The 26,045-nt window shown below is 41.2% G+C and overlaps 3 protein-coding genes across 5 annotated transcripts; all 3 read right to left on the reverse strand.

The window, feature by feature from the left end:
• Window positions 1-5,501: 5,501 nt before the first annotated feature.
• On the reverse strand, window positions 5,502-6,621 carry LOC120111892 (probable monogalactosyldiacylglycerol synthase 3, chloroplastic). The gene is made up of 4 exons (XM_039130047.1): window positions 6,442-6,621; window positions 6,278-6,340; window positions 6,121-6,195; window positions 5,502-5,695 (listed from the first exon to the last, which is right to left on the reverse strand). Exons 1-4 carry the CDS (start codon window positions 6,568-6,570, stop codon window positions 5,630-5,632), a joined length of 333 nt encoding a protein of 110 aa, XP_038985975.1. The 5' UTR covers window positions 6,571-6,621; the 3' UTR covers window positions 5,502-5,629.
• Window positions 6,622-13,646: 7,025 nt separating this feature from the next.
• LOC120110991 lies at window positions 13,647-16,127 on the reverse strand. The gene has a single exon (XM_039127213.1). It carries the CDS (start codon window positions 16,125-16,127, stop codon window positions 13,647-13,649), a length of 2,481 nt encoding a protein of 826 aa, XP_038983141.1.
• A 4,966-nt stretch (window positions 16,128-21,093) lies between these two features.
• On the reverse strand, window positions 21,094-25,606 carry LOC103718855 (30S ribosomal protein S21, chloroplastic-like). 3 transcript variants are annotated; one of them, XR_005513305.1, is made up of 4 exons: window positions 25,129-25,606; window positions 22,139-22,273; window positions 21,584-21,761; window positions 21,094-21,312 (listed from the first exon to the last, which is right to left on the reverse strand). XR_005513305.1 is itself a non-coding variant. In XM_039130049.1 (3 exons), the coding sequence occupies exons 1-2, from the start codon at window positions 25,533-25,535 to the stop codon at window positions 22,144-22,146; spliced, it is 537 nt and encodes a 178-aa protein (XP_038985977.1). In that variant the 5' UTR covers window positions 25,536-25,606; the 3' UTR covers window positions 21,094-21,312; window positions 22,139-22,143. The 3 variants fall into 3 exon arrangements, 2 of the variants coding, with proteins under 2 accessions (XP_038985977.1, XP_038985980.1); XM_039130049.1 differs by lacking the exon at window positions 21,584-21,761; XM_039130052.1 differs by lacking the exons at window positions 21,094-21,312; window positions 21,584-21,761 and adding an exon at window positions 21,881-22,031.
• Between the last annotated feature and the right edge of the window lie 439 nt (window positions 25,607-26,045).

The raw sequence follows: 26,045 nt of genomic DNA on the forward strand, positions 1-26,045 counted from the left end.
CGCATGCCCACCTGCAATATTCCCCCACTCGGATAACACCAAACCGCTCCTTTTCCACGTACCTCATTTGTTTAAAACACTTCACATCTAGAATTTTATTCTTGGAAGAACGTAGGGCAGAGTTAGAGGGGGGGAGAGAGAGAGGGAAGCTAAGGTGGTTTGGTTGGGGAAGGAGTGAGAAGAATCTTTATATTATTATTTTTATGAGCCTTGGGAGCAGGAGCGCAGAATGTGTGCGCCTAGAAAGAAGTTTCGGAAACACGTACAAAGATGAACTCTCTCCCTTCTCTCTCGACTTCCCACACTTGTAATCCCCCAACCACAAGCGGGGACAACGGCGTTAAAGTGGTTCTGCCATGACACCGCAGGCGGGGACAACCAACCTTGGGCTGCACCCCCTCTTTTCGTATTTCCTTTCTCTTTTGGCAGCACCAGGAACTTAGAACCCTCACCTTCTCTTCTATACTTCCTGCTAAAAGATCTTGGTACGAAGGAACGTTTGGTAGACATTTGTATTTTGGTTGGGCCCCATGAAAGATGAGGAACGTGGCAGATGGCAGATGTGGAGTGTTGTTATCTGATAAGGTGAACCGAGAAATAGATCGGGTCCGAGCTCGGGTGGTTTTCTCCTTCAAAATTAGGTGAAGCGAGGGAAACAAAGGGAAAAAGGTATGAAAGCCTTCTTGACCTCATGATAGGATTGGCTCAGGTGGCGTGCCTCTACCTTCTAACCAGATTCCCACGCCTTAACCATAATCCATCATCCTCCCTTCTCTCTCCATCTTTAGTTCTTTCTCTCTCTCTCTCTCTCAAACACACACACACACACACATCAGATCCTAGGACTTGGTATCTCTCTTCTTTCTATCTCTTCTATAGGAGTGATGACTCAAAAGGATTTGGAGGTCAACATGGTCTTAGTCAAGGTGGTGGACAAAGAGACATCCATGTTTTGCTCTCACCAGCATCCTTACCCTCAGCGCACGTTGATCTTTTCCCCGATTTCCACCCCTCATGCACATGTTGATATTATATATTAAAGACTAAAAGCACACATACTTTCCCAATCTTCTGAGGCATATGAATAATAGCATGGCCGGCCCTTCGCTTCTTTTGGATAGAATGTCATCTGCGACATCATTAATGTATGGGATATAATATATATATATTAATATTTACTTATTGTTCGATATAGTTTTTTATGTGTTAGCTTTGTTTCTGAAAAAAAAATAATTCTTCTTTAGCTCAGCATCTCTACCAGCAGATTGAAAGAGGACATTTGTCACGTTGATTTTAAAGAGACAGGATGGTATGGAGCCGTGTCACTACCGGTCAATCAGTCTGTGTACTATATTGTACAAGGCTACGACAAAGATGCTTGTCACCAGGCTGTGGGGCATCCTATCTAGACTGATCAGTCCGGAGCAGGGAGCCTTTGTGGGAGGGCAAAGTATCACGGACAATGTCCTTATTGCCCAGGAGTTTATGTTCGACTTACAGAGAACTCCAGCACGGAGGAGTTTGATGAGCATCAAACTTGACATGGAGAGGGCTTACGACAGGATGATTTGGGAGTTCTTACAAAGTTCTCTGGTGGGTTTTGGCTTTCATGAGTATAAAATTAGTTGGGTATTAGGTTGTGTGAGTACTTCATCCTTCGCCATTCGAGTGAATGGCTCATCCACACAATTCTTTGAGTCCACATCTAGCCTTCGTCAGGGCTGCCCGCTGTCTCCTTTGCTCTTCATCCTGTGTTCGGATGCCTTATCCAGGGCTTTATGATGCATGTCGGAGGCTCAGGCCTTCGAGGTTTACAAACCGAGGGCGGAGTCGGTTCAGATATCGCACTTTCTCTTTGCCGACGACTGTTTGCTGTCGATTTGAGCGACTAGGCGAGTAGCGAGGGTGATTCGAGACATCCTGGTGGGTTACTATTCTGCCTCTGGTCAGCAGGTGAATAGGGCCAAGTCTACTATATGCTCCATCCCAAAGACTAAGACACAAACAAATGCCTCTATCAAAGAGATTCTCGGGGTAGGCAAGCAGGAGAGTATGATGAGGTATTTGGGGTGCCTATCACTGGCCGACGTCTTCGCTGTAGCGACTGTTCTGATATCGAGCTGAGTATCAGGCGTAGAGTGGAGGGTTGGCAGAGGGATGCTCTTTCCATGATGGGTAGAATCACCTTGGTGCGGTCGGTGTTGAGCTCGATTCTAGTGTATATGTTGGCGAATACCATGGTTCTACTGTCACTACTGAGGTCATTGGAGCAGCTATTCAGAAACTTTATTTGGGGTAGACGGCATGGCGGGGGAGGCATTCACTTGGTGGCGTAGGAGGTCGTCTGTCAGCTGCTGTAATAGGGTGGCTTGGGGATTCAATCACTGGTGGCGAGGCAGGAGGTCTCGACTGCGAGATGAGCCGCTAGATTTGTCCTAGAACTGGACAACCTGTGGAGCACCTTACTGAGGGCCAAGTATGGGGCGCTCATGGCGATCACTGCTCTTTTATCTGGAGAGAGATCTACTCTCACGCCCCGTTAGTGCTATAGGAGATTAGGTGGGTGATAGGGCATGGACAGTCCATTGATGTCTTGGAGGATATGTGGGTGACGAAGCTTCCACTATGTTGGGTGCCGACGATGGTCGATGCAGCGAGGGTGGCCGAGCTCAGAGTTAGTGATCTGTTGATCCCTAGAGAGGGTCGGTGGGACAAGGTGCTGATCAGGGAGGCGTCCGGCCGGGATGCAGCTTGCTGAGAGGATCCTAGCTATTCCGTTACCCTAGGGTGTTTCAGAGGATAGACAAATTTGGGCGGCCACATGGAGGTCCAGGGTGCGCTCAGCGGACCTACGAACTGGGATGGTTAGCAAGGCCTTCGGCAATTTGATGGTGGATGAATATGGAGGATGCGGGTCCACCCCGTGTGACTCTGTTCACTTGGAAGGTAGATTGGGATTGTCTGCCGACCAGGAGTCTGCTGGCCAGAAGGGGGTCAGGGTCTCTCTGATATGCGTGAACTGCCCGGAGTCGGTGGAGACTGTCAGCCATGTTTTGCTTGAGTGCCCATGGGCCACACGGATCTAGAGGAGGGCCTCATTCTCCTTATTGGGGTCCGTCATGTCAGCTGGGAATCTTATTCGGCTAGTGAGGTCTGCCACGCGATCTCCAAGTATCGCTTGGTGGGAAATTGTTGCTGTCTACTTGGCTTATCACATTTGGCTGGACAGGAATGAGAGAGTTTTCGAGGACAAGAGGGCACCCCTGAGGTCTGTCGTGGAGAGGGCTCTTTGTCAGGCTACAGAGGTCACTGAGGCTACCGTGGCGGTTTCATCTGGGATGGCTAGGAATATCTAGGACTCCTTCTCTGTTATAGCAGTGCTCATGTATGTTCTTGTTTCTTGGGAGCCTCTACCTTTTGGCTATCTAAAGGTGAACTTCGATGGTGGTGTGCCTATTGATGGAGACAGAGCTGGAGTGGCATTCGTGATCAGAGACCAGGATTCCAAGTTGGTTGTTGCCAGGGGATGTCGATCCTTAGAGGTGTCAGCTTTTGGAACGAAGCTTAAGGCAGCATAGGAGGGGCTCTCTTATGCGAGACAGGTGCTTGAGATGGGGTGCATCATCCTCGAGGAAGACTCAACCGAGGAGATTAAGCACATCCAAGAGGCGGGGCGAGAGATTGAGCATCCGCTGCTGCGTGAAATTCGGCGACTGCTGAGGGAGTGTTGTGCCTTCCAAGCCATACACGTACTTTATGAGGCGAGCTACTATTGGGTCGCCTCTTTTACTGCCCATCATTCAGAAAAGATCCTCTAGACTGGGCATGCTTATGTTCCTATGCCATTGTGCAGTCTACTTTCTAGTGATTCAAGCTTTTTTCTTTGTCGGTATCAACATGGTAGTAAAGGCAAACTACCGTGCTCGTGGCTTTTATCCTACCATAAATTTTGAAGGTAATTAACTTGGGTGCTGGTGTTCATCCATGGAGCCATCTTTGCTGAAACGGTTGGGTTTGGAGGTACATGGGGCACGTGCGATCATGCAATGCACACGAGGGCGAGGGCGTGGGTCAGATTGGATAACCTTTATAAATCGTGCCTGCATCAACTACATGTGCTACAATTGGCAAGAGTTTTTGGACCTCAAAAATGGAAGTAGTGCCACTAATTAACCATGTCTTGCAATTCCAATGTTTGACCATTAAGCCTCTTTTGAGTGGAAAAGGAGTGCAACCGCTGGGCTAGAGCCCAAACCATGGTTGGGTAATCCTAGGTTGAATGTGTGTAATTTTTCCATGCTCATGCTCAAATCAATTAGACTAATCCAAGCTTGGAAGAAGATCAACCTTCAAGTACTCATCAATCCAAGTTCTTTCCAAGCTTATCTCGACTCAATTGCATCTCAAGCATTGCCATGCTAATTAATTACTTGCAGCCTAATTTCTCAAACATAAAGAACCATGAAATATGGGTATAGACTCCATAGTGCATAACTCCTAACAAAGTGGCAAGTTTCAGCTCTTACGTTCACATAGATATTTTCATATATATATATATATATATATATATATATATATATATATATATATATATATGATCAAATGTATTAAATACACTACAAAAGAAGGAATAACTCCCGGCGCTTTTTTTTGTCTCTACCGACGCTTATAAGCATCGGTGAATTCCCAGCCCACGCGACCCAAAGCGTGGATCAGACGTCGGGCAGGTGGGCGTGGGTCCGGTTTTTGCCGACGCTAAGAGAAAGCGTTGGCAAAAACATGGATTTGCCGACGCTAATGAAAGCGTCGGCAAAAACGGCTTTACCGACGCTTTAAAGCGTCGATAAAGCCCAATCCAGTTTGCGTTTTCGCCGACGCTTTAAAGCGTCGGGAAAAACAGATTTCCCGACGCTTTAAAGCGTCGATATAGACCAACCAGTTTTGCGTTTTCGCCGACGCTTTAAAGCATCGGCAAATGTATTTTGGCCGACGCTTTAAAGCGTCGGGATTGCTATTTTTTTAAAAAAAATAAAAATACGAATGTAAATTATAAAGGTTAAAATACATATATACATGAGTTGTCTTGTAGCTTATTGTTTTACAAAAAGTCAAAGAAGTTAAAACTTTATGCCGAATCACTGATGCTTCCTTTCCTATAATTTGAAAGACAAGCTTATATGATGAGATTAATGTAACAAATTGCTGTCATGCAGAAATTAAAATGCAATTATTTTCATAGCAAGTGGATATCTATTTGGCAGCTAGGCCATTTCAATAACTTCCTTCCGAAGTAGCATAATAATAATTCTAAGTTTCTGAGTAAGCTTTTCATGCCTTGCCCCCTGAAAAATAGCAAAATATGTAATAATCATAACTTTGAAAGATGCCCCTTCGAACTTATGATTTGAGATGTATATAGGACTCTTTAGGAATAATGAAGGCCAATATCTGGTTAAAGTTTTTCTTTCTGATGTAAATATCTAGTTAACATAGGAAAAGAAAAAGAATATATTGTACAATTACTGTCTCATCATATATAATAAGGTATTTTTGATTACCTTGCTTACACATCAAACATATTAAACTATCTATATGTAATTTGTGAAGTCGGAACCGGAGGCACCTGCAATCACGGAAGCGCCAAGAGTCCAGCTCCAGCTCCATTGTCTACTACATATGGGATATTGCCAACCTCCTGCAAGACCAGAATGAGACCCAAGGCCAGAGTCATATTTCCAAGGAGTAAATGCAGATGGTCTTGTACTTTGGTTTTTATGAAGTTGGAGATACAGATATGCATGCACACACTTGTGTAGAGATTCATGCATCATGATACATCATCCATAACTTCATTTTCTTTCTTTTTTTCTTTTTTTCTTTGGATGGAAATAGCTTCATTCTCTAAATACCAGTCTTGTTACAGTTCTCCATGCACTTAGAACATGGCAGCTAACTAAATACCAGTCTGGTTGTAGTCTTGTTGATTCAGACTACAACCAGTAGTTTGAATAAGAGGCCTAGCTATGGCATATAGCCCTTTTAATGGAGAACATGTCAATGGGCACTTAATGAGGTTGGAATGAAACAGAGATGGCAGGACAGTAGGGAGTAGACACTGACCTGTCCAGGTATGAAGTCATTGAGGATGATAGGAAGTCCCCTGATCAATGCCTCAGCAATTGTACCAGGCCCTGCCTACAAACACGAGAGCACATTGAAGCCATCTGAAAAAAAACTCCTTAGCAGACTGATCTGGACATCTAGGAAACCATGGTACCTTTGTTATGATACAATCACAAGCACCCATCCATTTCTCCATCTGGGTCTCAAATCCTCTAATCTGACAACAAAGGCAATATTGAACAGCTCTCAACAAACAAAAGCTTAAAATGTACCAACAATGCAGGCTTGTTAATTATTATCTCAGACCAGCTACACCACCTTCACAGGGACCCTCCACTTAATTGACTGCAATGTGGAACTCAGTATCTGGTTGCGGCCGCATACGGCAACAATCTGCCCTATAGGTTTGCCGAGCTCTTCATCAAACAGGGCTTCTCCTAAAGCCATTGCAGTCTTCTTGACTGGATATTAAACTATCCCGAAAGCACCTGCAATCACCAAGAAAGGAAAGGGATCTGAAAAAACCCCCAAAAATCAACACAAAATACTAGAAGCGCCAAGAGCAAAAAATGCAAGAAACGAGAGAAGAAGAAGGGAACCGGAGGGCGAGGTCGACGGTGGCGGGGAAGCGAGATGGGGAGGCGATGGATTAATGTCGGCGCGGGACGCCGATCGGAGCTCGGAAAGCGAGATGGGGAGGCGATGGATTGATGTCGGCGCGGGGACGATGATCGGAGCTCGGGAAGCGAGATGGGGAGGCGATCGGAGCTCGGGGACGCCGATCGGAGCTCGGAAAGCGAGATGGAGAGGCGATCGGAGCTCGGGGACGCCGATCGGAGCTCGGGAAGCGAGATGGAGAGGAGAGGAGATGGGGACCCTTTTGAATGAGAGGAGAGGAGACGAGACGAGACTTTTTAAGGCAGAGAGGGTTGGAAAGGATTTGGCCTACGACGACGCTTATAAGCGTCGTCGTAGGTCCAGCTTACCGCGACGCTTAAAAGCGTCGTCGATTCTAAAGATGTACCGACGCTTCTAAAAAGCGTCGGTAAAATTTCGCGCTGATCAAAACTATCCCGACGCTTTTCCCTAGCGTCGGAAAAAAAGCGTCGGGAAATGTACCTTTTCCTGTAGTGATAGTATAATATTTGAGGGAGAGTGTGTGAGAGAGTATATGATAGTAGCATCAGCAACAACAACAACAACAATAGTAGGAATAATAGCAGCACTAGCAGTAGAAGCAGCTCCAACAATAATAATAGTGGAAGTGCAAACATTATTTGTATTCAACAATAGTTTTTATTATTTGTTTTGTTCTGCCTAACATTGTAGTTAATAGATATTTTGCATGCATATGGCACGTGAAACACCATGTATCCATACTTTGCAAATTATCATAAACTTAATTGTAAGAAAATATAAAATATATAAATAAATCTATTTTATTCTATTAACTAAAGTTTTTTGAACAAGTGGTAATTTTAATATGGTTTGCGAAATGCAAGCAAAAAGTAGTTACAAATTCAGATTCGATTAGTTTTTTCTCCAAAAGCTTCGCATCCTGAAGTTGCCAAGTGGAGTGCAGTTGCATCATTAGTGTTAACTGTTGTCGTTAAATACCTTTTATGGTTTAATAAACGCAGCGTGGCATTCTTCACCTCCCTTCCCATCAAAAATAGTGCTAACAGCTGTCAAGTTAGGTGCCTAGATCGAGTAGGAGAGCATGGATATGATCTCTAAAACACCCTAGCTGAAAGAAATTCTTATAAATTAAGGGTATGTAGTAAAATTTTATTATTATTTGTGCAATGTTCACTCTCATCCAATTAATTAGGAGAAAATCACTAGGTTGGTGGTCTATGAATTGGTTCTTTAATTTGCATCATATTGACTAGCCTTAAGTTGATAATTAGTTGCAACCTGTAGATGTTATGATGATTGATATATGTTCTTCGCAAACTTAACACTAGATTGAGATGACTCCTAAGTGCACATACCTATGCATGCACACATGCACACACATGCACGCCCGCATGCACATACATGCACAATCATATGGTCGCATGCGCAGTCAGCCTCTTCCCATCTCTTTTGAGGAAATAATCATTACATTATACTGAAAAAAGGAATATTAATAAGAACATGTTGAGATGTCTCAAAGTCGATCCATATGGCAATGCAGACAAGCAGCTTTGCATATAAAACCTCCTCATTTATTCTCCTACAATACTCTCTTTTCCAGACAATTTTTGGATTTGTAATGCTACGTTATGATCTTAGCAATGCTCAGCGTATCTCCATCTCCTGCTTAATAAACTAATTACCATGACAATATAATCAGCAACAACATGATCAACAAAGCTAATGGTAGTAATGATAATAATAACCTTACTCAAAAGGTATAATAGATTTCTTTTTTTAAGATATAGTAGCTTTAGTTCCTATAAGAAGCCTTCCACAATAATATTTCAGTAAGAATGGTCTCTTAGTTCTCTTCCATATATGGTCATCTAGGAATATAATAATCAGTCTTGAATTTAAGGGTCGATCTTGGTGGCAGTTTGCCTCGTATCTCGGTGGAAGTTAAACTCCTAAATGGAGCAAGCTGCTGTTTGTATTGTTAATATAGGAATCTATTTTAGCTATTTTGTTCTTTAGGCTTCTCTGTTTCATTGTTACTTAATTTTAGGGCCACCATTTCTCTGCTTCCACACACTTGAATCTCCTCATGCCGATATAACTCGTCTAATTGTAAGATGAAGACCCAAGATCACTTTTGCATTCCAACACGCTTTAAATATCTGAAAGTCATCCATGGGGGCATTCATCTGAACTTCTAATCATGATGACATGGAACCGACTTCTTACTTATCTTAAGAGAAAACTAGGCTTTAAATAAAAAAAAAAGTTGGCGACTTTCTATAAAGATGAGTACTTCTTAAGATGTTTTCGTGAGTAGTTGAAGATCCGGCTCTTTTGAGGTGGTGCATTTCTCTTTGCGTAGTGCTGGTGGAGAGGATGAGTGTGTTAGGGGAAAGGGAAGTTCTCTGTTCCTCCTTTCTCTCCTCTCTCTCCTCCTCGCTATCTCTCTCATTCCAAAGGCATATGGACCACCTTGGCGTGTAGGTGATGAAGGCTTGGAAAGCCCATGTTTCAATCATGCATGGCAATGAGGCCAAGGCATTTGTCTGCTTGTGAAGGCAAAGGAGGACAGCTCCTTCTACTAAGCGGGGTTGCTTGGCACTGGACCTCCGCACTACGAGGCCATATTAATTAGAAGCTGTGGTGAGAATTCCAAAACGAAGCAACAGGCCGCGTCAGCCCAATTCAGTCCTGAAGCCAGGTTCAAAACATTAGACCTCGTTGAGAGAATCTGCTTTCCCTTCATTCATGACTGAAAGTTTTCCTTCACAACTTGTCACGCCCCCGACCCGACATTGCGGACCAGGAGTCGCGCCAACTGCCACACACCTATAAAAAACTCTCCCCACAAGCATGCAAGGCATTTTCACCAAACATCTCAATTTTATAAATCTAAATTAATTTAACTGAATAAATGAAATCTTATTCCATCGATTGATTCAAGTCATAAGATCTCACAGTTCTAAATAAGCAGCGGAACAATAATTGACCAACATGCAGAAACCTAATTCTTACAATGACAAAATCTTGCAAAGTCCAATAATCATGATAAATGTCCATAATAATCAATTCAACTTAAATAACCCTAATCTAAGATAATTTGGGCCACAATTCTTCTAGTCGCTCTCCCATTTTGAATCCCCAATAGTCTAGTTCTTGGAATCTGTAAAACAACAAGAGATGGTATAATGAGCTAGACAGCCCAGTAAGTAATGAACACTCTAACTAGATAAATCAAGCAGTAATATGTGGAAAATAAATATAAATGCAGTTCCAAAGTACAAGTCAAATATGTCTTAAATTAATAAGATTCTTTTCAAGGTTTCGAGATTCTTTTACATATTCAATTCATCTTGTCGATCCTGTACTATGACCACATGTTCCCTGTGACTGGGTCATCAACACCGACTAATCTTCTTGCGGTGAGTCCTTCAGGACAATCAATTGCCAACGTATCTGCCCCCATTGGCGGGGTCCTCAACATAGCCAGGTCGAAGTTCAATTAGTTTTCTATTTCATAATTCAGTCATGAAATCCTGCAGTGTCAAAACCAAATATTGTTCATATCTTATGTTATTTCAATTTATCAGATTCAACTCAACAGCCAGGAACTATGGCCACATGTTCCCTGTGGCAGGGTCATATCACCGACTATTCTTCTTGAGGTACCAATGTATTAGCCCCCATTGACAGGGTCCTCAACATAGCCCGACTGCAAGTCTGAATCTATTTCAAGTCTTTATCTTTTTTTTTTATATTATGTTCAGTGTTCCAAGCCAAAAAGTACAATGTCAGAGCAATTAAACACAATTCAAATCAGAAGCAAATATGTTCAATCAGAGTCATACAATATTCTAAAAATATACATATAATCCATGCATCAAATTCGAAATCACGAATAATTCAATTCGTAAAACATACCTATAGTTTGCTGATAAATCTAGAAAAGAGGTTACATCACTTACCTTGCGAACGCGATCCACAATAAATCTAATTAATTCTGCAAATCCCTCGCAGAACCTAATATTCAAAAACTATTTTCTTCTTTTAAAATTCATCACAATATATATATATACAAAGACTTAAATTTTTAATATCCTCCCATGGGTGGCCTTGCAGTAGTGCCTAGCACCACGAGTGCGGGTTCATACCCGTAAACCACCCCCTCTCTTATTCATTTTTTTTCTTCTTTTCTTTTTCTTTTTTCCTTCTTTTCTTTTTTTTTCTTTCCTTTTTTTCTTTTCTCTCCCGACTCCCCCTCTTCTCCTTCGGTGAAACAGAGGGTCCCATGACCCCCCCTTCTTCTTCTTCTTCTTCCCTCTCGGTCGGACTCCGGGGCGGCCATGGTGGCCGGCCCCGACGGCGGCAGGAGGCGGCGGAACAAGCCCGACCACCCCCGGCGGTAGGCGGCGGCGAGCACGCCGTCGGCTAACGCATCAAGCCGAAGCAAAGCATCCTTTTTTTTTGGGCCAAAATCCGACGATCGGCCGGCTCAAAATCACCACTCACCATGGCTAATTACCAAGCAAGGAGAAGGAGAAGTTTACCTTAGCCCCGACGAAGATCCGATGCCTCTCTTCTCCGGTGGCAAGGAAGAAGAAGACCACCTGGTGCCGTAGCTTCTCTCTCTCTCTCTCTCTCTCTCTCCCTCTCTCTCGGTGGCAACACGAAGAAGAACCCCCCTGCGTACGGCGGCTCTCTCTTTCGGTGGGCTCAAAGGAGGAGAGGAAGGAGAAGGAAGCCCTAAAACAGGGCTCCTCCTTCTTCGGGATGGAGGATCCATCCCGCTGCCTCACGTGCGTTGCACGTGAGGCCAAGGTCTGGGACTGGGCCGGTCGAGTGGATCGGGCCCAGTTCCGGGTTCTTACATCCCACCCTCCTAAAAAGAAAATTTCGTTCCCGAAATTTCCGTACCTGCAGTTTCAAAAAAGTTGAGGGTATTTCTGCTTCATCTCATCTTCCAGTTCCCAGGTAGCTTCTCTTTCTGTATGATGGCTCTACTGCACCTTGACATAAGGTATAACACGGTGTCTCAAAACTTGATCTTTTCTGTCCACTATTCGCACTGGATGCTCCTTATATGATAGATCTTCTCTAACTTGTAACGGCTCAAGCTCCGTGACACTACTTGGTTCTGGTATATATTTCTTCAACATTGAGACATAGAAAACATCATGTACACCAGCCAGAGAAGGCGGCAAGGCAAGTCTATAAGCCACCTTACCAATTCTTTCTAAGATCTCGAACGGACCAACAAATATAGGATTCAATTTTCCTCGAATACCGAATCTTGCAACTCCCTTTGTAGGTGATATTTTAAGAAATACATGGTCACCAACTTGAAATTCTAATTCTCGTCTTCTATTATCCGCATAACTCTTCTGTCTACTTTGTGCAGTCCGAAGGCGATCTCTGATTAGCTGAATTTTCTCAACTGTCTGTTGTACAAGTTCAGGGCCCAACAATCTTCGTTCACTAATATCATCCCAACAAATTGACGAACGACATTTTCTTCCGTATAAAGCTTCATAAGGTGCTTTCTGTATGCTACTCTGATAACTGTTGTTATATGCAAATTCTATCAGAGGTAGATGCTCATCCCAAGAACCCTTCATATCTATGACGCAAGCTCTTAACATGTCCTTGAGAATCTGAATGGTCCTCTCAGACTGGCCATCGGTCTGAGGGTGAAAGGCAGTACTAAAACATAACTTTGTTCCTAAAGCCTTATGCAAGCTTTTCCAAAATTATGATACAAATCTAGTATCTCGATCAGACACAATGGACACTAGAATACCGTGCAGTCTCACAATCTCTTTAATGTATAATTTAGCTAGCCTTTCCAGACCGAACCCAACTTTGATAGGTAAAAAGTGTGCCGATTTGGTTAGCCTATCCACTATCACCCACACGGCATCGTTAGAACTGAGAGTCTTTGGCAGTCCTGTTACAAAGTCCATGGAAATTTGTTCCCACTTCCATATTGGAATGTCAAGAGGTTGAAGCGGCCCTGCTGGTCTTTGGTGTTCGGCCTTAACCTGCTGACATACTAGACATTGTGCCACGAATTGAGCAATTTTCCTTTTCATGTTGTTCCACCAATACAATTTCTTTAAATCTCTATACATCTTAGTTCCTCCCGGGTGCACTGTATATCCAGACTGATGAGCTTCTTTAAGAATTTCCTGTTTAATTTCCAAATCCATAGGTACACAAATTCTATTCCGATACCTCAAAGATCCATTCTCATGTATCCCGAATTCAGATATATCTCCTGCTTCTACTGACTCCCGAATCTTCAATAACTGCTGGTCATTACGCTGAGCTGTCTTGATCCTCTCTATGAGTGTCGGCTGAACCTGCATATAAGCCAATTGAGTCCCCGAGCCAAGTACTCGGATCTCTAATTCAAGTTTCCTCACATCTTCCAAAATATGTCGTTGGCTAGTAATCAAAGTGGCCATATTTACTATTGACTTTCTACTTAAAGCATCTACAACAATATTAGCTTTTCCAGGGTGATAATTAATCGTTAGATCATAGTCCTTCAACAATTCCAGCCATCTTCTTTGTCTCAAATTCAGTTCCTTCTAGGTAAATATATATTTCAAACTCTTGTGATCTGTAAACACCTCGCATCGTACTCCGTAAAGATGATGTCTCCAAATCTTGAGAGCAAAAATCACAGCTGCTAACTCCAAATCATAAGTAGGATAATTTTGCTCATAAGATTTTAATTGTCTAGAGGCATAGGCTACTACTTTACCGTGCTGTATCAAAACACAACCAAGTCCCTTCCTTGAAGCATCACTATAATTTGTGAATCCATCATCACCCGTAGGTATAGTAAGAATAGGTGCTGTAACCAATCGCCTCTTTAATTCCTAAAAGCCTCGTCCACAATCTTCAGTCCATTCAAACTTAACCCCTTTTTGAGTTAAGCGAGTCAAAGGTATAGCTATAGAGGAAAACCCTTCCATAAATCGTCTGTAATAGCCTGCCATTCCTAGAAAGCTGCGAATCTCAGAAACATTAGTTGGCCTGTTCCATTGCACTACAGCTTCCACTTTTGCTGGATCCATAGAAATCCCATCTCCAGATATGATATGCCCCAAAAACGATATCTCATTCAACCAAAACTCACATTTCTTAAATTTAGCATAGAGCTTCTCCCTCCTTAAGAGTTGAAGTACACTTCGTAAATGTTCCACATGTTCTTCTTTCCCTTTTGAATAAATTAAAATGTCATCAATGAACACCACCACAAATTGATCTAGAAAGGATTTAAATATTATGTTCATTAAGTCCATAAAAGCTGCTGGGGCATTCGTCAATCCAAAAGGCATCACCAAGAATTCATAATGTTCATAACGAGTTCTGAATGCAGTCTTGGGTACATCTTCCGCTTTGATCTTTAGCTGATGATATCCTGTGCGGAGATCAATCTTAGAGAAAACATGTGCACCTTGCAGCTGGTCAAATAAATCATCTATTCGAGGCAAAGGGTACTTGTTCTTTATAGTGACTTTATTCAATTCTGTATAGTCAATGCAGAGTCTCATGCTTCCATATTTCTTTTTCACAAAGAGCACTGGAGCTCCCCAAGGTGACACACTAGGTCGTATAAAACCCTTGTCCAGTAAATCTTGCAACTGGTCTTTCAATTCTTTTAATTCAGCTGGGGCCATTCGATAAGGAGCTTTAGAAATCGGACCTGAACCAGGTACAAGATCAATAGTGAATTCAATTTCTCTGTCCGGTGGCAATCCTGATAACTCCTCGGAAAAGACGTCCGAAAATTCATTCACTATAGGAATATCCTCTATCTTTAGTTCATCTTGTTGTATATCAATTACTGAGGCCAGATAACCTGTGCATCCTTTCCTTAACATTCGTCCAGCTTGCAAAGCCGAGATAATATGAGGAAAAGCAGTTTCCTGGTTCCCACAGAAACTGAATGCCGATTCCCCCGGAATTTGGAAGTTTACCCTCTTGCTATAACAGTCTACTGAGCCATGATAGGTAGCAAGCCAATTCATCCCCAGAATGACATCAAAATCCCGCATATCAAGTACAATCAGATTCACGGGTAACTCCCTAGCTATTATTTTAATTTTACATGACTTGCATATAACATCAGTGCTCAACATACCGCCTATTGGTGTCTCCACATAGAACTTAGTGGTCATGGATTCACACAATATGTCATGTGTTTTGACAAAGTTTGAGGATATAAATGAATGTGTGGCACCAGGATCAAATAAGACATAAGCATAAATATCAGATACAGGAATAGTACCTGTCACCACTGCATTAGAAGCTTGTACATCTTGCTGTGTAAGTGCAAATACCCTTCCTTGAGTCTTTGGCCTTTGGCTTCCTTCCATTGCCTGCGTAGATTTATTCTCGTTTCTTTGTGGGCAGTCTGCAATTTTATGACCTTTCTGTCCGTAATGAAAACAAGAACCTGTAACCCAGGGACAATTTGCAAATTCATGATTACCGCCACATCTTGAACACTTCCCACTCTTATTTTTGAGATTTCTATCTTTATTTGGCTTCTGAGCTGGATTCTTGAAATTCTTGTTTCCCCCTTTAAATTCAGCAGGTCTGTTTCTTTTCTTTTGGTTTCTTTCCCTTTCAGCAAAAGCTTCGTTGACTTCCCTTTCAATGATTAAAGCTTTATTGACCACAGCTGCATAGGTAGTCAACTCATAGGGTACCACTTGCTTCCTAATTTCAGTCTTCAATCCCATCTCAAACTTGTGCACTCGGTCTTGCTCATCCTCTACCAATTTCGAAACAAATTTGGCTAGTTCTGTGAATTTGGCTTCATATTCGGCCACTGTCATGCCCCTTTGCTTCAAATGGATAAATTCTTGTTCTTTCTGTGTCCTTACACTCCGAGGAAAATATTTATCATAGAATGCTTTTCGAAATTTATCCCAAGTGAGAGGTTCCCCATCATGCTCAAATTTATGCTCCAACATCTGCCACCAATTAAATGCTTCTCCCTGCAACATGTATGATGCAAACAGAAGTTTTTCATCGTCCCAGCATCTTAAGACAGCAAATGCTTTTTCCATCTCTGTAAGCCAATTGTCTGCTTCCAAAGGTTCTGTAGTCCTCTGAAAAGCTGGAGGAGCCAGCCTCTTAAATTCAGCTATGCTGCTATGATGTTCACACTGTTCCCCTCGTCCTTGCTGTGGCTGTGTCTGGAGCAACTGCGCTTGTTGTTGGAGCAACTGCTGTTGCACCTGCTGTTGCATTTGCATAAGGCCTACTATGGTCTGCATAACCTGGCCTAAGCCCGGTTCCTGTCCTGTTTGAGGGCTCACGACTCCCTCCTGCTGAGGGATACTCATAGCCCGTTGGGGTGTGCTGTCAGCGTGCCGATTCGGTGTCTCATTCGTAGCACCAATAGTAGTCTTTTTCGCCCGACGTTGAGGCATCCTAACCTATATGCATCAAATAACAGCAGATTCATAAAAAGAAAGCTCACCGAATTAAAATAATTTTTTTTATAAGAATAATCATCACATTCTTTACACCTAACGTCCCAATGTCTCTAGTGTCTACCCACCTATACTCATATCGGGTATGATTCTTTGTCTTAGATTCTATCCAAGTCCGCTCTGATACCACTTAAGTTGTCATGCCTCCGACCCGAGATTGCGAATCGGGGGTCGCGCCAACCGCCACACACCCGTAGGAAACTCTCCCCACGAGCATGCAAGGCATCTTCACCAAACATCTCAATTTTATAAATCTAAATTAATTTAACTGAATAAATGCAATCTTATTCCATTGACTGATTCAAGTCATAAGGTCTCACAGTTCTAAATACGTAAAGGAACAATAATTGACCAACATGCAGAAACCTAATTCTTAAAAAGACAAAACCTTGCAAAGTCCAATAATCATGATAAATGTCCATAATAATCAATTCAACTTAAATAACCCTAATCTAAGATAATTTGGGCCACAATTCTTCTAGTCGCTCTTCCATTTTGAATCCCCAATAGTCTAGTTCTCGGAATCTGTAAAACAACAAGAGATGGTATAATGAGCTAGACAGCCCAGTAAGTAATGAACACTCTAACTAGATAAATCAAGCAGTAATATGTGAAAAATAAATATAGATGCAGTTCCAAAGTACAAGTCAAATATGTCTTAAATTAATAAGATTCTTTTCACGGTTTCGAGATTCTTTCACATATTCAATTCATCTTGTCGATCCTTGACTATGACCACATATTCCCTGTGGCAGGGTCATCAACACCGACTAATCTTCTTGCGGTGAGTCCTTTAGGACAATCAATTGCCAACGTATCTGCCCCCATTGGCGGGGTCTTCAACATAGCCAGGTCGAAGTTCAATTAGTTTTCTATTTCATAATTCAGTCATGAAAACCTGCAGTGTCAAAACCAAATATTGTTCATATCTTATGTTATTTCAATTTATCGGATTCAACTCAACAGCCAGGAACTGTGGCCACATGTTCCCTGTGGCAGGATCATATCACCGACCATTCTTCTTGCGGTACCAATGTATTAGCCCCCATTGATAGGGTCCTCAACATAGCCCGACTGCAAGTCTGAATCTATTTCAAGTCTTTATCTTTTTTTTTTTATATTATGTTCAGTGTTCCAAGCCGAAAAGTACAATGTCAAAGCAATTAAACACAATTCAAATCAGAAGCAAATACGTTCAATCAGAGTCATACAATATTCTAAAAATATACATATAATCCATGCATCAAATTCGAAATCACGAATAATTCGATTCGTAAAACATACCTATAGTTTGCTGATAAATCTAGAAAAGAGGTTACATCACTTACCTTGCGAACGCGATCCACAATAAATCTAATTAATTCCGCAAATCCCTCGCAGAACCTAATATTCAAAAACCATTTTTTTCTTTTAAAATTCATCATAATATATATATACAAAGACTTAAATTTTTAATATCCTTCCATGGGTGGCCCTGCAGTAGTGCCTAGCACCCCAAGTGCGGGTTCATACCCGTAAACCACCCCCTCTCTTATTCATTTTTTTTTCTTTTTCTTCTTTTCTTTTTCTTTTCTTTCTTCTTTTCTCTCCCGACTCCCCCTCTTCTCCTTCGGTGAAACAGGGGGTCCCGTGAAATCCCCTTCTTCTTCTTCTTCCCTCTCGGTCGGACTCCGGGGCGGCCATGGTGGCCGGCCCCGACGGCGACAGAAGGCGGCGGAACAAGCCCGACCACCCCCGGCGGCAGGCGGCGGCGAGCACACCGTCGGCTAACGCATCAAGCCGAAGCAAAGCATCCTTCTTTTTTTTTGGGCCAAAATCCGATGATCGGCCGGCTCAAAATCACCACTCACCATGGCTAATTACCAAGCAAGGAGAAGGAGAAGTTTACCTTAGCCCCGACGAAGATCTGGCGCCCCTCTTCTGCGGCGGCAAGGAAGAAGAAGACCACCCGGTGCCGTGGCTTCTCTCTCTCTCTCTCTCTCCCTCTCTCTCTCTCTCTCTCCCTCTCTCTCGGTGGCAATACGAAGAAGAACCCCCCCTGCGTGCGGCGGCTCTCTCTTTCAGTGAGCTCAAAGGAGGAGAGGAAGGAGAAGAAAGCCCTAAAACAGGGCTCCTCCTTCTTCTTCGGGATGGAGGATCCATCCCGCTGCCTCACGTGCGTTGCACGTGAGGCCAAGGTTTGGGACTGGGCCGGTCGAGTGGACCGGGCCCAGTTCCGGGTTCTTACACAACTAATCCCATTTTGATGGAAGGAGACGTGTGATGATGAGTATTACAAATTCCTTGAACAATATTATATGAATTATCAAATAAGATAGATAAAAAAAAAAAAAAAAACAGAAGGGTGGTGAAAACTTGATATGAAAATTTTATACAAGAACAATTTGATTGGACAAATCTGAAAATTAATCAATCTGATGCTCTAAGTGGCATTCCATCAATCTGTACAACACGGAACTTGTTTTAAGAAATAAGGATGTTAGGATGGCATTTTGATGCCACGGTCTGCTGGGAATGGAGAAAGCCGAAGGTCAATGCGACATGGAATAGAACAGAAAAAAGTTGCAGTAATTTGAACTGCAACTGGTCTTACAATGAACAACCAAAAGAAATTATTAAATTAACATGGCATGAAGGTATTCGGTACTCCAATGCATGTGGATTATTGAAGAGCATGGACATTAGATGGATCGATCATGGATGTGATCTTATTGACTAAGATTGTTTGTAGAATATTTGACACATAAACATACGCATGCATGTGCATGCACGTTTGTGCACACTTTTCAAGCTTGTTTATTTCTTGTGTTTTTCATTCACATCATGAAGTAAATAAGCAGGTTGGTATATAGAGGAAAAGAGGCCACTCTCGTCCATATATAGTTGTGTCCATATCTAAGAGAGCAACGGAGGCAAGAAGTTAGTCTAGGGGATATTTTTCCTCTAATTATAATTGGACTGATAGGCAGTTGGATTTTTATTTATAAGCCGTACTATAATAGCTTAATAGGAGTTTGCACTATAGTAGTAGAGATGATTGGTGGATATTGTAGTGCTAGGTGAAGAATTCATAAGAAATAAACTATCAATGGTTGCATCAAAATGAATCTCAAATAAAAATATGAGAACACGATTCAAAAAATTGATCTTTCTAGGGTAAGTTCACAAGGTTACCTTATCTTGGAGGATTACCAAAGTGAAGTTGGCATGGGTTTAGTTCCTAGATAGAACCACATATTTCTAATCAACATGATTCATTTTCAAGGATTTGATTGACGCACTAATTTTAATGGATATTTGGCTCTTTGACCTGCTATTCTTTTTTCTTTATCCAAAGATGGATTTGCTTGAATGTTCATTAAAGAAAGAATCATTTGGCAAGGGAAGCTAGTGTAGCAGCACTATAATAGCTTGCTTTCTTACAATTCTGCCATCTTTTTTTTTTCCTTTCATTTTTTTTTTTGTCTTCTCTTCTAACCTATTCTTCCTTATATTCCAAGTATAATGTCACAGTCAAAAAACCCAGTGACCATGGCACTCCAAATCAGGTATTAAGGCCAGCCGATTTAGTGATATCTGCCCCAAGAGTGCGATAGCCTAAACAATGGGATAAGGCGGAAGAGAGAAGAAGCCCGAGAGAGAGCCCGTTTGTTTTACCATAATAATATTTGTTGTACGAGAATAAATGGACCTCGGAACCGAAAGCCAGGGGCTAGAGATCAAGATATCCCATGGATATTACTCCTCCCAATTCCTTTGACCTCTCTCTCCCTCCTCGATCTCTACTTGGCAGCTCGCACCATGCGAGAGATATCTCATGGATTGGGTGATCTAGCACGCAAACAGACCTCTATAGTTGGATATAAACAAACTTAAACCAGCCTTAGAACTACAAAACCGAGAATATATATGACTCAAAAATTAGATTTCCTGATCCAAGCCCCACATCTATCCAGCAACTATTTTATTTAGATCATATCCATATCACCATATTGGTACAATATGCAACAACCATATATACTACACAGCATAGCTCTCATGAAATTGCTCTAGCTCCCTAAACTGCTGAAGTTAGTTGATTGCATAAATATAGAATCTCAGCTACATTTTCCAAAGCAAATACTTAAAATTGAAATGCAGTCCCTTCAAAACGGCCCTCCAAAACAACAAACGCAGCTGATGAGTGGAGGGATGTTATTAACAGAAGAAAGATGGCATAGCTTTCTCAGTGACCCAAGACAATCAACTCCTGCTCAAGCATCTCTGTTACGTCGTCGTCGAGGTCTCCATGATTGGTTTCGTCGTCGTCGGTCGGCGCCGACCCCTCTGCTTGGTTCTCAGATGAGTCAGGGTCGCCGGGGCGGCAGGTCCCGCTGGCCGGATCGCAGTGGTGGCCGGTGGTCCTGGCGCTCGTCCCCACAGCGCTCTCTTGGGGCGTCTCTACCGTCTCTCCGGCGACTTGAGCTGATCTCATCAGCAGCAAGCATGCGAGAATGGCAAGGACAATGCATGCGCGAACGGAGGCCATCGTCAAGGAATGTGATGATCGGGTGCTGAGGGAGATGAGAAAAGGTGACAAGGAAGGGATGGAGAGGGAAGGCACTTAAAAAGGGCCGGAGGGGAGGGAAAACCATTGGTTGGTTAATTTGAGGGGAGGTTCTTCAAACAATAGTCGTTAGGAGCCGTTGGAAAATGAGTGGTCGGGGTTTGGTGACCGCTCTTTCCTATGACCGAGTCCGAAATTTGCTTTTGTTGGAGCTTTTCAGTTTTGAAGGTAGCCTGCTCCCACAGATATATTTCCTTGATTTCTGGCATCTGCAGCAAGGTGTTTGTTTTTTTCATTTTTTTTTGGTTAAAAATGACATTCATATAGTTTTGACATGAGTACAACTTGCCAAATCAAAAGAAAAAAAAGGTGATACAGAGAGTAAGGTATATCGCCAACCCTAGTCCAAATCACTCCACCCAAATGCCGGGCCATAAAAGAGACGACTCAGTCTGCCGTACTATTCGCCTTCCGATAAATATGTACTACCTGAAAGAAAAATAGTTGTCATATGATCTGATTAAAATAAATTACTTATTTATTTACACGAAGAAAGAATATTCTTTCTCTTTTTATTTTTTTCTTTTTAGCCCTTTTTATTTTATTTTTTTTAAATACCAATATTTTTTCTGAGATAAAAAGTACCAATAATTGGCGTGCATCATACAAGAAGTGTGGATTAAGGCAGGTCTTGTATGTGAATAGTTATAGGTAGAATTGAAATATGGATGCTTAAAAGGAAAAAAAAAATGTCCATTACCTTTAAACCTTTAACAACTAAGCAGCTACCCCAAGCCCACATTGTGAGTACATGCTTGAACCAATGCAATTCGGTTTGCAGCGCGGGCATGCCACACCAGTAATCATGCCATCAAAGATTGTAATGTTTCATAACATCCGAAACCCCCTGCAGGAGTGCAGGTATTTTGGCGACTCATCTGTTAGTGGATTTAAGTTAATTTTATCTTCATTTACAGTGCTAGGTTGGACTAGATAGCAGAAAAGATTATCTATGAATAGGGCCGACCCTGTAAGTAATTGATTTTGAAAGAAAAAAGATACCAGAAGACATGATTTGCAAAGAATATAAATGTTCAGAGTACAATTTGAACCAATTTTTAGCATAAGTACAACTCTACCACTTGATCCTCATAAAAATTTTAAAAGAACTCAGACGAGGTCCTTGATAACTTGTGCGACCATCCATGCTATTGAAGGTGCAGATATCAAAGGAAGAGCAATTTGTACAATTCATTAGAACTAGTAACTGATCATACAAAGATTGCATCTGTAAAAACTGAGCATTAATGCTTACAACTTTCAGTAAGGAAGGTCACCCTCTGGCAGATCCCAGTTGTCATCTACGTCGTCTTTAGGAGCAGCACCACCATCTGCTGCTGCTGCTGCCGACGATGAGGATGGCGATGAGAAGAATCTTGGCCCTGATCGTCTGAAAAGAATAGGAGCTTTCAGAGATTTACTCTTGTCATGGACCTCATGGTAATTAATATTCTTAATTATGGGTGCATAAATTTCTATATGTACTATTTTGTTCGCAATAGCCACATAGAATGGATCAGAAGCACCTCATTTATTAGTATGGAGAATGAAATTGTCAGAAGCATGTCTAGGACCAACTCTAAGCAGTTAATTGATCAACCGTACAAAATATTACATGGAAACATATGTAGTTATGCAGCATAAGTAAATCAATATAACTCCGACTAAGATTATACAACAATTAATAGCAAACTTGTATCAATTATATAAAATACAGTATGTCTTTGATTAATATGGGACATGTGACCAGCAGTTTACACAAAGCAGCAAACAGTTTAGGATGCTAGGGCACAGGGATCGTTAACAATGCTGTATTTCAAGCTTGAGACAGTTGAGCCATTTGACAATGCGCTGACAATGCATTGACATGCATGGAATGCGTTGACAAGCTTGAGATAGTTCATCTCAGCTCGGAATTCTTCCATAAAGAACTCTATGAGTTATTTAACCATTTGACAATGGGTTGGTTGGTGGGACTGGTCAAATCCACATGGAAAAATGAAAGGTAGGATGTAGATCTATGTCCATCTATCTGTAGTATTTATTTAATGTTTGTTGTACCGCTGCCAGTTAAAATGTTGGCATACCACATACTTCATTGTGCCGACATGTGGCATGATGATGTCGTGCAATCCAGCATAGAAAGCACGGCTTTGACATGCATGGATACACTATCCTGGGTTTACTGGGTTGTAACTAAAACAATTTATAATTTATTTCTAACTGCTTATGGATTATTTGTATGAAGAAAAAACTTCGTTAAAAAGTTTATATATACAAGCATGCTCATGTATTCACAACAAAAGTGGTTGAAACCCCTAGGACAAGTAATAAGTTTGAATTTCCATATTAAGAGAAATAATAATGAAGTATTAAGAACTTGGGATATACAAAAAAACAATGTAATAGGCAATCGAGTAATATTAAGTACTAAGATACAAAAAAAAAGAATCATTCACATAAAGTTTCATGCCTGAGAAGTTATAATTTAATGGATGAATATTTAATACTTTATAAATATACCACATATATCATCTCTTTAGTCTACTCTTTTTTTGTCTGGACATACTAGACATGTATTCAATTACTCTCCATTTTAATGCATTTTCTATTTTATGGTTACATATACATCTACAATTCAGAAAATTTGATATGCATGATAACAACACAAACAGTCTGTATTGACTAAAGATACATGAAGTGTTGGTATGTATGGAATTATAAATGGTTTGATTTCACCTCATTAAGAATAGAAAACAGATCTTTGCACTTTAATTTCAAGTAGCTGATCATTTTGCATTATGAATGTTTCTAATCCTAGGATTGACTTTAGAAACCAGATTTTACACTTCAACGAGGACATAATAAACTCAAATGATGAATAAAGAAAAAATATAAAAGGAATTTTATGGTCTGTGTTGGTACATATCAGTCTGTAACAAACAAACAGAGTAGGAGTGTGACAATAATCAGGTAGTTCAACTTAATTTCTATATGTCATAAGCATTATATTGTGGCAACCCTTATTTTGGTGTCTCTACTTCCACCACACCAACCTTCACTTTTATTTAATGAGATACCCATAAGATATGACTTTAAATAGTCTTAACTGTTTAATAAAGCCATATTATTTTGTTCATCCGATATTCAGCAAATATCCACCCATATTTATAGCATCCTGGCTATCAACAAGCTTTCCCTGCATTTTACATGCATTTTTTAGCTGGTTTGCTAAAAAACTAGATCCTTGTGTTATTCGTACCATATCCATTTCAAGGTTTCTGTGGTCAATTTCCTATAAGAAACCTCTTCTAAACCCTTCATCCTTAGATAGGTTATACTTACCTTGTTGCAACCTATCATGATGAACCTCCAATGTTTATCTTGTCCAAACAAAAACTAAGAACCTACACCTTGTCTTCTACATCTATCTAGCACAGGGACTGGAATTTTCATGGAGGCGCATACTCAACAGACACCACAAGCCCATAGTATAGGGTACTCTAAGCTATCATCAGACAACCTTTCTTTAGCTTGTTGCTGAAGCCCAACAAGCAAGTAATATTGATTCTTAGTCATCAGTAGTTAGCAGTTTTTCTGCCACAAACGGACATCTGTTTTCTCTAGATTAAAGTTATTGTCCCCAAACCCTAATGGATATGCTTTCTTTCATTTAATTTACACAACATAGAAGATGGTCCACTTCTTTGCAATGAATGGAACTTCGCATAAGGGTCTACACACTTCATACTATTATTTAAAGGTTAAATGCCATTTCTGAAGAAACTGGAAATATTAATATGCATTCCATTTTGGAAGAAAACACCATTTTAATGAAAATAGATATTTTTGAGTCTGGTGCCAAAATCGATGACAAAGAGATACTAGTGCACAATTGAATTCGTCATTCTGGACCTATAATTCAAAAAAAAATAAAAATGGAGAGATAATTGAATACATATGTACTATAATTAGACCTAGGTGAATTGGAGAGGAAGCATCATGTGACCAACAGTATTCCTCCATGATTCAAAAAAAAAAAAAACTTTATAAATCAACATCGATGTTGGATTTTTTTCTCGCTGAAGACAAGATCCAAACAATTAATTGAAATATATAAATCTAGAATCCAGTGAATACATTTCCTTAGTTAGTCTCCATTTCTATTGAAAATTCTTTCTTTTTACCGAAAAATCACAGATAATACTACAGAAAAGGGAAATTAGGGGGAAATTGGCGCATCACCTCCTCCTATTCCTTCGCCCCGCTTCACGAGCCTTCCGCTTCTTCTCTTCCTGCTTGTTCTCGAAGAACCTCCGCCGCTTGCACTCCTGGATCACCCCGGCCCTCGACACCTCCCGCCGGAACCGCCGCATGAGGGCCTCCTCGGACTCGTTATCGTCCACCAAGACCTGGACGTTGTAGCCCGACTTGAAGAAGAGCACGTTCGCGTGCCGGAGGGCCGGGTTCACAGCGGCGACGGCAGGGTCGAGCGGCCCCGCCGCGGACGGCGGCCGGAGAGGGAGCGAGGCGGAGCATAGGGCGAAGGAGCGGCGGGAGGGGGTTGGGAGGTAAGGGTGAGATGAAAGGAGGAAGGGGAAGGCGGGGCTCCTGGCGAAGGGGAGTTGGAAAAAATTACAGGAAGCCGCCATCGGTTTTCCTGTTCAAAGGAGGAGAAGAGAGGGTGCTGGAGAGTGGAGACTGGAGAGCTTATCCGTTGAGAAGCGGGGAAAAGGATGTTATATGGAGGGAAAAGAGGGTGGAATTTTCTTGTCCCAAAAAAAAATTAAAAATTAAAAATTAAAAAAAAAATTGTTTTACTTTTTATATTTTATTATTATTATTATTATTATTATTATTATTATTATTATTATTATTATTATTATTATTTTAGGTTAAATGAGTATGTGAATGAAATATAGTTTACTATGGTATTCTAATAGATTTTTTTTGCATGAATATCTTTCTAAAAATTCATATTTACGTAAATACTTTTTTATTTTTTATTCTTATAAAACATTTTTTTGCACAAATGCCTTTAATATAACGGTTCTTCTAACACCATTAGTAAAAATCATATGTATTTTAATTAAAATAAAATAAAATTTAAAATTACTTTTTTATCTCTTGTAAATGCAATCGCAATCGCTTTTTTTTCTCGG

Source organism: Phoenix dactylifera, chromosome 1 (assembly GCF_009389715.1).
Source record: "Phoenix dactylifera cultivar Barhee BC4 chromosome 1, palm_55x_up_171113_PBpolish2nd_filt_p, whole genome shotgun sequence".
Lineage (NCBI taxonomy): Eukaryota > Viridiplantae > Streptophyta > Magnoliopsida > Arecales > Arecaceae > Phoenix > Phoenix dactylifera.